The sequence below is a fragment of the Ictalurus furcatus genome, chromosome 1 (genome assembly GCF_023375685.1).
Source record: "Ictalurus furcatus strain D&B chromosome 1, Billie_1.0, whole genome shotgun sequence".
NCBI classification, from domain to species: domain Eukaryota; kingdom Metazoa; phylum Chordata; class Actinopteri; order Siluriformes; family Ictaluridae; genus Ictalurus; species Ictalurus furcatus.
In genome coordinates, this window is record NC_071255.1 from 20,039,150 (window position 1) to 20,053,828 (window position 14,679).

The 14,679-nt window shown below is 41.0% G+C and overlaps 1 protein-coding gene across 1 annotated transcript in view; it reads right to left on the bottom strand.

The window, feature by feature from the left end:
- Positions 1–14,679, bottom strand: part of ascc3 (activating signal cointegrator 1 complex subunit 3) — a 176,134-nt gene that overhangs the window by 87,508 nt on the left and 73,947 nt on the right. The window contains exon 11 of the mRNA XM_053631683.1: positions 13,659–13,823. Coding sequence (XP_053487658.1) covers positions 13,659–13,823 — 165 coding nt within the window. The remainder of the gene's footprint in view (positions 1–13,658; positions 13,824–14,679) is intronic.

The following is a 14,679-nucleotide window of genomic DNA, read 5'->3' on the forward strand; positions in this document are numbered from 1 at the left end:
TTCAGACAGCTGAAGCAAGGAACAAGCTGTTACTCGATATAGCCCAAGAATGATGAAATAGTCTACCGCTTTATTCTGACTGCTGAGTGGCTCATTGCATGTTTTACATTTTAATAAAAATATCTTACTCTATCATTACAGATCTAATTATGAATATGAATCGCACACACAAAAGTCAGAATTCATTGAGCCACTCACTCATCAACACATTACTTTTATTTATTGATTGACCCAATGAAGCAAATGACACCAGCACAGACTGTCGCATCAAGTACAGCATTCTGCATTTCACATGGGCAGTGATGAATGAGAGAAAGAGAACATGGACATGCAGAGAAATAAAAGAGGGAACTGGAGAGAAAGAAACAGAGCATGTGTGTGTGTGTGTGAGTGTGGGAGCGAGCGAGCGAGCGAGCGAGCGAGCGAGAGAGAGAGAGGGAGTGAGGGAGACAGAGAGAGAGAGAGAGCAAGAGAGAGAGAGCACAAGAGGGGGAGAGAGTGAGAGGGAGAGAGCGAGAGAGAGAGGGAGAGAGAGAGAGAGAAACAGAGAGAGATAGAGAGAGAGAGAGAGAGAGCGTTCGGCCCCTCCTGTTGTGTACCTGACAAGTGAGATTGGTTAGACTTTTAATATGATGCACTAGCTGTCTTAGTAATCTAGATATCTCACACCAAGTCACTGCCTGAAGGTACAAACCTAAACCACTCTCACAAGTTCAGCTATCTGGCAGTAAGAATGAGGAATATGGCAATAACACAGGCCTCTGTAACAATACAGCACAGTCCATTTCCGCTACATTCTGCTCATCACTACTGATCATCTGCCTATCAGCTGAAAGCCCCGTTCACCTCTACTGCCTCAAACACAAACACCGACACTCTTTATCCCTTTTGAAGCATCAGGTGTGTTTCAGCAATGATTTAAAGTGCTAGACTTTTTCAGCGATGTCATCCTGACAGGAGAAATCCTTATTAAGACAGCTGCACTGACCAAAGCAGAAAGAAGCCTATCATGCGGCTCGTGTCTGACCAAGAGATTTTTCAAGTGTCACATTCTTTACTTCACTCAAATTCCTATTTTCTAGCACTCAAATGCGCTCTTTATAAAAATCTGTCCCTTAGATGTTGTTTTCATGTTTAGTATATTACCAGACAGCACAAACCATCATTCCAGACCCATTTAATGTATTTTACCTTGGCACAAAATGAAGGACACTTTTACAGAGTGTCCTTTATTTAAAAAAAAAAAAAAAAGAAAAAAAAAGGATGAAAAAACAAGAGTGTGGCTCATCTTCATGAACAGCCTTGCTGAAAGCATTTTTATGTCTGAAAGGAATCATTAATGATCCTCAGAGGAATTTAGCGATTTTGCCCATGCTGAGGATTTGAAAAAAGGCAGGGTGTGAAATAAAGTATGCTTATTGCATGATTAACATTAACTGCCCGATAGGCACTAATCTACATATTAATTATTCGCCCCAATCAAGCATCATCAACTTCTGCCAAACATGGACGCCGATGACAAGGTACAATAGAGGCTATGCACGTGATGTCACGGTAGGTGGAACTCACCGGGGTCACGCCCAACGAGTGGCAAAAAGACTGAGCGGAAGCGTTAGTGTACAGCGTGAATTCCGCGAAAACACAGAAAAAATGCAAAATCCTAAAATGGGAAAAAGCTGTTGTGCGATGGACTGTGCTTACAGATTCATCAAGAATACAGCGCTATCTTTTTACAGAGAGCCAAAAAAAACATTCAGTCCTTTTTACTAAGTCGAGCAGTGCAAGCTATTTTGGCACGTGGTGTTCATGTTGAACAATGATGAATAATTTGCTACTTTAAAAAAATTTTTATTTTTTTTTTTATACACGCTCAAGAAGTGTTCACTACAAACAAACTAGGACTAGCTAGCTTACGGGGTACCAGATGAAATTATAGAATGAAATAAAAATATGTGTACATACCTGTCCACATACAACCAGAATGTTTATTGGTGTTCTTGTCACTTTAATTTCTCCAAAAATCCCACCTTGAAGTAGGACCAAGCATCAAGGCTTTTGTATGCATTCAGTCTTCAGGTACATATAAATATTGGGAAAATCGATTTCTGGCCACATGCCAATGTCCATGGACCTCAGGTACTTGGGCAAGTTGTAAGGGTCACTATCTAGTCCAGGTGCCTTTAATTTAACCTGATACTCGTGAGTTATACTAACGTTTTGCCACTCGGTCTGGCCGACAGGGCGTGTTCTGGCGTGAAAGTGATGTCAATGCATACCCTCTATTTCACTTTAAAACAGGACTCTGTAACGTTGGTCCTCTAAACTTACCGAAAAACATCATGCAATGCCTCTCTCATGGATCTAATGATTACAAATGGCAAGTCGGTACATATTAAAGGACTATTCCAGTATTCATAATTAGAGAGCAAATGTCATGATCTGCTGCTTATATCACTGTCTCGTCAGTTAAGTGTTATTGTAAACAGCAATGTGGCACAGATTTAGCCTAACATTAGCTATAAGACTGGCAAGTAGCAGTGAGTAAGAAGAAGGCATTATAATTACAAAAGAAGAAACAGGAAGTAGCACTGGAAAGCACGGGTTGCTGGACACTCTGTTGTTAAACTGACCACAATGTAGTGATCATCATTAGTAATATTGCACTGTATGCAGTGACAGGGGACACAATGGAGAAGGCTATTTTCTCAAGAAATAATTCTTTGTATGCTGTCAAGACCATTAAATGGTCATAAGTATTATAAGATGTATAAGTATTAATCAGATTTACTGATGTGGAATGTTGCACATCACCCACAAATTTATGTTCATTGTCAACTTTATAAGCTACATCTACCACTTATCTACACTCATGGACCGCTGTCTCAAGAAAGAGCTGTGTTTTGAGCTATGGTATTTAATAGTGTTAATTGTTCCAGTTAATTATTGTTATTCCTTCTATTACTGTAAATTTGAATAATAATTGCTATGTTCTCACCTTTGATGCACTATATTGTAAGCTGAAAGCTTTAATAAAGCATAAAACAAAATGTTTGGCTCGTGTTTATTGGTTTAATTTTGACAATGGTACAGTCACGTGAGTTAGCTAATTGTCAATGTCAGATATCAGAAACTATGATCTCTGAGCATAATTATAAAATAAAAAATAAAAAACAAACAAACAAACAAAAAAAATCCTAATAACATAACTTCTAAAAAGGTAACGACCTACCTTTGTATTTTATTTTAAGGGTTTCATTTGGACTAGCTTTATTGAGGCTTTTCATAAATGAGTTCATGAGTCTATCTTTGTACAGTACAGAGTGTTGTGTGGGCTACTTAGAGGTTTGATTCGAGTAAGGTGGTGGCATGTTGAGGTCATGTTGAAACATGGTTTCATGTTGAGACATTCTGATATTTCTGGTCAACAGCACACAAACACCATGTCCAGACTACATATTGTGAGTGTGACATCTAAAGAACTTCTATTTAATCATGTTGGAAAAATCCTGGAACATTTTCTCCAGATACAGTTGAGGCCAGGGTTGGAGGGTTACTTTAAAAATGTATTCCGTTACAGTTACAAATTACTTCATAAAACAATGTAATCAGTAACATAATCCAAGTATCACAATATGAAAGTAATGTAATCTGATTAGTTTTGGATTACTTCAAGGTCACATTTGTAAATAAAGTCAAGAGAAAAGCAATATGATCTAAAATACTTTTATTTAGAGCTTAATAGCGTTCAAAACAGTGTTACTATGAATGCAGACACTATTAGCATCACATAAATATACAGTGAGGGAAAAAAGTATTTGATCCCCTGCTGATTTTGTACGTTTGCCCACTGACAAAGAAATGATCAGTCTATAATTTTAATGGTAGATTTATTTGAACAGTGAGAGACAGAATAACAACAAAAAAAATCAGAAAAACACATGTCAAAAATGTTATAAATTGATTTGCATTTTAATGAGGGAAATAAGTATTTGACCCCCTCCCAATCAGAAAGATTTCTGGCTCCCAGGTGTCTTTTATACAGGTAACGAGCTGAGATTAGGAGCACACTCTTAAAGGGAGTGCTCCTAATCTCAGCTTGTTACCTGTATAAAAGACACCTGTCCACAGAAGCAATCAATCAATCAGATTCCAAACTCTCCACCATGGCCAAGACCAAAGAGCTCTCCAAGGATGTCAGGGACAAGATTGTAGACCTACACAAGTCTGGAATGGGCTACAAGACCATTGCCAAGCAGCTTGGTGAGAAGGTGACAACAGTTGGTGCGATTATTCGCAAATGGAAGAAACACAAAAGAACTGTCAGTCTCCCTCGGCCTGGGGCTCCATGCAAGATCTCCCCTCGTGGAGTTGCAATGATCATGAGAACATCAGCCCAGAACTACACGGGAGGATCTTGTCAATGATCTCAAGGCAGCTGGGACCATAGTCACCAAGAAAACAATTGGTAACACACTACGCCATGAAGGACTGAAATCCTGCAGCGCCCGCAAGGTCCCCCTGCTCAAGAAAGCACATATATATGCCCGTCTGAAGTTTGCCAATGAACATCTGGATGATTCAGAGGACAACTGGGTGAAAGTGTTGTGGTCAGATGAGACCAAAATGGAGCTCTTTGGCATCAACTCAACTCGCTGTGTTTGGAGGAAGAGGAATGCTGCCTATGACCCCAAGAACACCATCCCCACCGTCAAACATGGAGGTGGAAACATTATGCTTTGGGGGTGTTTTTCTGCTAAGGGGACAGGACAACTTCACCGCATCAAAGGGACGATGGACGGGGCCATGTACCGTCAAATCTTGGGTGAGAACCTCCTTCCCTCAGCCAGGGCATTGAAAATGGCTCGTGGATGGGTATTCCAGCATGACGATGACCCAAAACACACGGCCAAGGCAACAAAGGAGTGGCTCAAGAAGAAGCACATTAAGGTCCTGGAGTGGCCTAGCCAGTCTCCAGACCTTAATCCCATAGAAAATCTGTGGAGGGAGCTGAAGGTTCGAGTTGCCAAACATCAGCCTTGAAACCTTAATGTCTTGTAGAAGATCTGCAAAGAGGAGTGAGACAAAATCCCTCCTGAGATGTGTGCAAACCTGGTGGCCAACTACAAGAAACGTCTGACCTCTGTGATTGCCAACAAGGGTTTTGCCACCAAGTACTAAGTCATGTTTTGCAGAGGGGTCAAATACTTATTTCCCTCATTAAAATGCAAATCAATTTATAACATTTTTGACATGCATTTTTCTGGATTTTCTTGTTGTTATTCTGTCGCTCACTGTTCAAATAAATCTACCATTAAAATTATAGAATGATCATTTCTTTGTCAGTGGGCAAACGTACAAAATCAGCAGGGGATCAAATACTTTTTTCCCTCACTGTACATAAATAAAATTGGTTTCACTCCTGACATTTGACATTTTTTCCTAGATTCTTCTGAATGTCCATGGAATAAAATAAAATATTAGATGCCATGAGTGTCTTCTGCCATCATTTACACATTTGAATGGCTATGTAATACAAAGCAATGTGATAACATAAAATTAAAAACTACCTTATATGGCCATGGGCATTTTTTCGACTCAGGACATCTGTCATTTGATGTGATTATCAAGCAACTGTTTGACGCAGTACACAACAGCGCTTCACCTTTGCGCATCTGCTGAGAGTTGGCTAAAGGTTGAGAGGCAGGAATTTGGCCAATAGTTGCTGCAAGCCTTTAATAATCGACCAATTGGTGTGCGAGAAGACGGTAATTACAGAGAGGGGTTAAAGCAATGCAAATATGTGCACACATGATGCACAAGCACGTCATAATGAAACTAAAGCTGAATCCCGGACATATTCTTAAATTTAGGAGCTTTTTAAGGTACGAAAAAGAAGACATGTTCGGGGAAAAAGAGAACGTATGGCCACCCAAACAAAAGCATTTCAGAGACCAATTGGTGTTAGAACTCTACCAAATTTACTTTGCGCTAAATTTAATTGCGCTTGCACCAGGAGGTTGCTCATGTGAGCCAGAACTATAATCAAGCAGCTGTCTATATTGTGTTATGCCAAAAGATTAATTTCTTTGGTTTTAAATGAAAAAAATTGTAATTGATAGTATTCCCATTTTTTACAAAATGTACCTGTAATCTGATTACTTAGTTGTTTGAGGTAACTGTAACGGATTACCAGTTTTTGTATCCTGATTACGTAAAGCACATACACGTACATGTATTCCGTTACTCCCCAAGCTTGGTCATAACTTTACATATGCCTTGCAGAATCTGCAAAATGTTCATTTTAATGTTATAAATATGAATAAAGGGTTGTTTTAAAAAAAAAAAATGTTTAAAAAAAGAGAGGGATCATAAAAATTTCAGTGTGTTTTTTTACTTAGTTTTTTATTTAGGGGAACATGGCTAAAGTGATGCAAAACAAGTCTGAAAAGTTTGACATATGCAAACCACTCCAACCAACTCCCGCCCACACAGACAAAGCTGAGTTTTGCAGTTGGAAAGAACTAGAACATATCATTAGAACAGTAGTTGTACAAGAACAAGCACGTCCTACATCACCTAGCAGTGGACCAAGAAGGTATGGGGGTCTGCTAAAGTGGCAAACATCATTAACGCTTGTGTGTTTCAGAGTGTGCATGTTGTGCTAGAGAAGTGGGCATTATGAATGACAGGATCCAGCAGTTTCAGCTAGCACAGCTAAATAAGTGTCACGCGTCACTGACTCTAAAACAGATAGAGATCTAAAATAAGACTGAGGGGCCACACTGATCTAAATGAATTCCAGTACCGAGAATCGTCTAGATTATAAGAGATACTACAAGCATTATACATCAGGTTTGTTTCCTGTCCTTAAAGGTAAAAAGCCTCTCTTTACTTAGCACCATTTCCCTTCTCATCCATCTTTTATTGATAAGGCCACTTATTTTTCTACTTCCCTAGGCAAAAGTCTTGCTAAGTAAGCATGATCTCAATAATTCAAAGATTAAAAAAAAATAAAATAAATATTTGGTTGTGGATTTGATTCTGCACACACACACACACACACACCCATACACACCCACACACACCCACTCTGTAAAACATGGGAAGGGCAATTTCTGCAGTGTTTCCCGACCTGTAGCAACAAAAGGTGTATGTGTGGCGGCCTGGGAAAACGGGCTGAACTCTGGAAAATAGCCAAACATGACGATAAATCAGGTTTTCACCAAAATAGTTGTTTTTTTTTGCTGCCTACAACAGATGTTGACACCTTGACTTTAATAAAACACAAATATATTTCACCAATATGAAGAGGAATTGCTTTTATTAACTTTCTAAACCCATCTAGACTTTCTGCAAATATTTGGAGAGGGACAGGGGGATTATGGAGTGGATAATGTCTGTACATCATGGTCACTATGGTGACCATGCTTACCCACACAAATGCTGAGGGGAAAAAAAAAAAGTATCTCCCTTTTCCAATGCCTGATTTTTTGCCTAGTTTGAGGTCTTATAAAAGTAGGTCTAAAATCTTTCAAAACAAGCTGCTAGATTGCATGTTGCTAACTCTCAACTTCCTCAACCTATTACATGGTTACTCTAAAAATTCACTAGATCTTAGCCTATAGCATGCACTATATGGCCAAAAGTTTGTGGACACCTGACCATCAAATCACCATATGTGCTTGTTGAAAATCCCTTTCCAGATTTAGTCCCCTTTTGCTGTTATAATAACCTGCACTCTTCTGGGAAGGCTGTCTACTACATTTTGGAGCATGGCTGTGGGGATTTGCTTGCTCAGCCACAAGAGCATTAGCGAGATCAGCGCACTCAGCGTTCCAGTTCATCTCGAGGGCGTTCAGTGGGGTTGAGGTCAGGGCTTTGCGCAGGATACTCAGGTTCTTTGCACCAACCTTGGCACACCATGTCTTTGTGCACAGGGGCATTGTCTTCCTGGAAAATGTTTTAGGGAAGTCGCAGGGAAATCTTAAAGCTGCGGCATACAAATGCATTCTAGACAATTGTGTGATTCCAACTTTGTGGCAGAACCACACATGGTGTCCACAAACTTTTAGTCATATAGTGTAAATTAAATTATGTGCAATAGCTTCTTGACATAATTTTGATGTTCTCTTACCCAACCAAAATCTCTGGTCACAAGTTGCTCCTGTACAAATTCTAAGACTAACCTCCTATAATGAAAGCTATATGCAGAATCTCACCGATACACGTCCCCTCCATAAGTATTGCAACAGCAAGGCCAATTCTTTTGTTTCTGCAATACACTTAAGACATTTGGGTTTGAGATTAAAAAGTGAATATGAAATGATAGATCCACATTTCAGCTTTCATTTCCTGACATTTAAATCTAGCTGTGTTAAATTAGAACATGGCACTTTTTGTTTGAACCCACCCATTTTTCAAGTGATCAAAAAATATTGCAACATGTGACTGACAGGTGTTTCTTGTTGCCCAGGTGTTCCCTGTTAAATTGATTGTTTAAAGAATGAATAGCTCTGAATGTCTACTCTTGGGTTGACTTGTGAAGACTGCATTTGTTGTTAAAAAGGATAAACCTACATGAAGACCAGGTAGCTGTCTATGAGCAAAAGCAAGCCATTTTGAAGCTGGGGAAAAAATAGAAATAGATCACAGCCATTGCACAAGCACTGGACATAGTCAGTACAACAATTTGGAATGTCCTGAAATATTAAGAAACCACTGGTGTACTAACAACCAGAGATTAAACAGGTTGGCCAAGGAAAAAAACAGCAGTTGATGACAGAAACATTGAGAGAGCTGTGTAGAAAAAAACTCAAAACAGTAGTCAGTGATGACATCAGCAACCTCCACAGGGTATGGGTGAAGGTATCACAAACCACCAAGTGCAGAAATATAGCGACCATACGACAAGATGCAAACCACTCATGAGCAGTAAGAATTAGAAAACCAGACTGAATTTCACAAGGAAATACTGAGATAAGCCAAGTTCTAGAACCAAGATTAACCTCCACCAAAGTGATGGAAAGTCCAATATGTGGAGAAAGAAAGGATCTGCTCATGATCCAATCCATACAAGCTCATCAGTCAAGCACGGTGGGAGTAGTGTCATGGCTGCTTCTAGGACAGGCTGACTAATCTTTATTGACTCATGAAGGTAGCAGCAGAAGTTTAGAAGAGCATTTTGTCTGCCAATTTACAGAGAAATGCATCCAATTTAATTGGGTGGAACTTCATTATGCAGCAAGACAATGAAAAAGCACTGCCAACTCAACAGAGGACTTCACAAGGGAAAGATGAAGTCACTGAGGCCAAGGATTTAGCCAAAACAAACAACAACTGAAAGTAGCTGTAGTACAGACCTGAAAAAGCATTAAAAAAAAAAGAATGCAACAGTTTGGTGATATCGCCAGCTTGATGCAGTTATAGGCCAATTTCACAAGAATCGTAAATACGTCATTGCAGTGTAAACCTACTTCCGCTCCAGTTTACGCGATTTCTGTGCTGAGAATCAATGGAAAAGTTTTCACATCACTGCCTCTCTCGCTCTCTCTCTCTCTCTACCCTGCTGCTAATCAGATTCGAGGATGTAATTGTTGTGATGTAGTGAATTGTTGTACAACACTTTTCCACTACAGAATCAAGGCTGAGGAAGGGTTATACATTCTGTGTTGAAGAGTTTATTCATGGTTATTAAAGTTAGTCGACAACTAGCTGCTATTGTCACATTAGTTTTGAGTATTGCACATCACATCACAGCTTATCTACACTTTACGGTAAAGAGTAAAGACGCACACACAAACACAAACGCTTACCGGCAGGGGGATGTGCCGCATAGTCATGGGCCTTGACACTAGCTTCCAAACTGGTCCACGGTCTTCGGGGCGGACGCATCTATTCCTAGTCGAGCACGAGATCTCTCAAACGCAGACTGCTTTTGAGGTGGTACGTAAAAAGTGTTCCATTGAAAATGACTTGGAACAGCACCAACCTTCAGATGAAGCCTTCCTTGAATGTAGTCAGCAGCGGTGAAATGCTGATTACACACAAACGTGCTGCCTCTGAGGATCACGAACATCGGCCCTTCTTCGCTCTTTATCGCACAGACCCACTTCTTCCTTTGATTTTCACTGGCTGGAAAATCGTGAAAGCTTAAATACAGTTGTTTTTGTTTTGAATTACTGCACTGAGGCGCACTATAGAAGGACTTATTTCTCGACTCAGCCATCGTGATTACCGAAAGTCAGACTACACGGCGGCGGTCATTACCGGAACGCAACAAACCCAGAAGTGTGAAATTAGCCTACTGCAAGGGACATGTAGCCAAAAATTGGGTGGTCTGCCACCAAACGTGCGATGATCTGAACTGTTTAACAAATCTAAACGTAAATATCAGGAAATGAACGCTGAAATTCTGATCTATCATCTCATTCAACTTTTGATCTCAAATACAAATACCTTCAGCGTACAGAAAAAACTCAATCTTGCTGCTCCAACATAATGTTGATGGTATAATGTTGTGGTTTTCTTAAGTTTTATTCTGCTAAGCAGATTCGCCAGGGTGAATTAATAAAATGCTAACTGCACGATCTCAAACTAAATGAAACACGTTACACTAGTAAGGTGAACTGATCGTGTACGTTCCTGTTTAGATTATCACCTCTACAAAGAGCCTTTGCTCTAGTCTGTTCATTCATGTTGCTCTCTTTCATTCCCATTGTCTTCACTTGTTTATCTCTCCTTCTCTCTCGCACTGAAAAAACCCCTCTGGAATTACAAAAGGGTTATTTTGTACTTTGAACAGAGGAAAAAAGGAAGGACATGGCTCTGCTGAGGAACTCCGCCGGCAACAGGGCTGTCTCCTCCCACAATACCTCTTTAGCTCATTTATTAATTTCCTCCTTGAGATTGACACCTGACTGCAGCTCGGCAGAACGGAACACGGATATGGGATAGTCAGGAACGCGGGCTCACATCTTTCTGCCTGTCAGGATTTGCATAATCATACTAATATCCCAAACGGCCAGACTGATTCCTGTAAGGGGGCCTGCCAATCATCATCAGCACAGCGCTGTCACTCACACAGCATAATCGTGCAGATTGCACAAACATCCCGACAAATACAAACACACACGCACACACACGCGCAAACAAACTCACACACACACACACACAAACAAACTCACACACACACGCAAACAAACTCACACACACACACACACACACACACAAACTCACACACACACACAAACAAATTCACAAGCACACACACAAACTCTCACACACACACGCACGCAAACAAACTCTCACACACACACACGCAAACAAACTCACACACGCACGCACACACACACACGCAAACACACACGCTCACACACATGCAAACAAACTCACACACGCGCACACAAACAAACTCACACGCACACAAACAAACTCGCACACACACGCACACACAAACAAACACACACACACACAAAAACTCACACACACGCACACAAACAAACTCACACACACACACGCACACAAACTCACACACGCACACAAACAAACTCACACGCACGCAAACAAACTCACACACACACGCACGCAAACAAACCCACACGCGCACACACACACACGCAAACAAACTCACACACACACGCACGCACAAACAAACTCACACACACGCACAGACACACGTGTGCACACACGCGCACACACACACACACAAACACACACACGCGCACACAAACTCACACACACACACACGCATGCAAACACAAACACACACACATGCACACGCAAACAAACTCACGGATGCACACGAATGCAAGCAAACACAAACGCGCACACAAACAAACTCATGCACACACACACACGCAAACAAACTCACACACACGCATGCACACATACAAATACACATACGAACGCACGCAAACAAACTCACACACACAAACACGCACACGAACGCATGCACACACACACACAAACACGAACGCATGCACACACACACAAACACGTACACCCACACACAAACATGTACACACACACACAAACGCATGCACACACACACATACACGTACACACACACACACACAAACATGCACATGAACGCATGCGCACACACACACAAACACACATACTCACACAAACACGTACACACACACACACAAACATGTACACACAAAGACGCACACGAACGCACGTGCACACACACAAAAGTATACACACACACAAACACAAACACACACGTACACACACAAACACCTGCACATGAACACACGCAAACACATACACAACCAAACACACACACAACCAAACGCAAACATGCACACACACATACACACGCACGTACACACAAACACGCACACAAACACCTGCACATGAACACACGCAAACAAACACACACACACAACCAAACCCAAACATGCGCACACACAAACACACGAACGCACACACACAAACACGTACACACGCGTACATACGCACGCACATGTACATACGCATGCACACACACGCATGTGCACACGCACACACATACATACACATGCATACACACACACACACATGCACACACGCACACACGTGCACACACATGTGCACAGGTCCGAACCAGAAACTTGGACCAAACAAGGACTAGTAAACTATTCAGTAAATCTGGTGTATACTAGATTCTCAAACTCATGACCTGATTCATAATATCACAAACACAATAAAATATCATTCAAAGTTATTATATATTTAACCATACAGGTAACTGTAAAATATCAGCGGTGTAATGAATGGGCGTTTCACATTGCATCGTATTAATCGATACAAGGCTCGATTCAATAAATCTTCATATTGATCAATACTTTCCTACACTCTCCACTCGGAAAAGTAACTTTCCCCTTTATCTCAAATCAGGAAAGGCTACAGGCGGTACAAAAAGAACATTTCTCCTAATCATGCTGCTTTTCATGCTAAGACACTAGAATACTAACTATTGCTAATACCGCTGCATCTATGCCAACATCACGTAGAAGAAAACACAAAGACTCTCTCTCATGCTCTCTCTCTCTCTCTCTCACACTTGCTCGCTCTCTCTCTCACTCCCCATTTCCTCTTATAGAGGACATCAGCACAGCAATTAGGATGTTCAAAGCTGCAGATATGAGACTATTTGATATAGTGGAGAACGCAGGATTCAAAAACACATTTGAGATACAGAGAGCTCTGTGACTTAACCTCTCCCCTCCTCCTCTTTAGGGTCACACCAGCAGTGTTGTTAAGTCATGGATTTAAAGCTAATTGGAATTGTTTTGAATCGAGGGTGTGGGTGGCAAAATTAAGTTGAATAAAGTGCAAACACTTAGAAAGAGAAGAAAAAAATGCATCTCTTTACCACAATGGCAGAATTGTTGTAGTTTTGCTCAAGACCTGGCAACCCTGCACAACAGTGAACGCTTCGACATGGAGTTAATGCAACATTAGCAATGTTTCTTTTTCTATATTCTAATGCATATCTCTTCGAAATATCCTTCTAAGGGTCTAGATGGATCACACAAACAGTCATTATTAATTTTTAATTACTGGACTTTTATAAGGCTGAATTTTTGTGTTTTGCCCAAGCTTGGCAAAAGGAAACTGCTGGGAGCACGAGCGCAGAGTTTTATACAGTAGCTGGCATTACGGATGCTCACCTGCCGCAGCGTCCTGGCCACCAGGCTCTCCAAGACGGGTCCTCTGTCTTCATGCAGCAGGTGCACCTCATCCAGTATAAGCAAGCGAACGATCTGGGACAGAGCCACGTCTCCAACACTTTTCCTCGTCACCACGTCCCACTTCTCCGGAGTTGTGACCAACATCTGCAAGAGATAAGCAGGACGTCAATCAAACTGTGCTGACCGACGTTTGGGGAGCATGCTGGATTCTGTCCAACAGAGCTTTCCTGCTATTGTTTCATGCTAGAATTATCAGCAGGATGTTGGTTTTGAATAGAGGACTGCTAAAAAATACGACTGAAGAAAATCATGCAAGGTTGACAGAAATGACTTCTGTATTAGACACACGCAAAATTCTCATACCATATGAGGCAACGTTTCCCGAGCATATGAGGAGTAAATTAAGCATAATGAAACTTTACCTCAAAAATGTTAACATCCACAGTGCTTTCACACTAATGTCATGCATCTTAGGCGAGCATAAGCATTTAATACCCATCTCCTACAGTTATTGCAAGGCAATTAAACAACATTTTAGGCAGAAAAGCACAACAATTCCTAATTTATAGCCTGCGAGTTTGCCAACATGTCAGAGAGTGTGGAAATCCCTGTTAAACACTTTCACTAAAAGCAGTTCATTAAATCTTCTCTAGTTTGCATTTAAATCAATCTGCATGGCCATTAGAGACTGGCGCTGGAACAGAAAGTGCGCCTCTGCTGTTAATTAGACTGCCGCTAATCTAAATGGAAGCCCTGGCACCCAGGTAGCCGTGCCAAAGTGCTCACTTTAATTACAGTACAAAGCCAAAGAAAGAGAATGTATAGGACTTCATAAAGTCTAAGCATTGTTTTAATCCAGTAAGCTGGCATTCAAGCACTTTGCCCGATGGAGTGCAAGTTTTCTTGGCATGAGGAGAAACAGACTCTGAACAATGAGGCAGACGCCTTGGATCACTTTGATCCAAAAGTAATCGGCAAACATTACAGCAAAGAGGTGTTC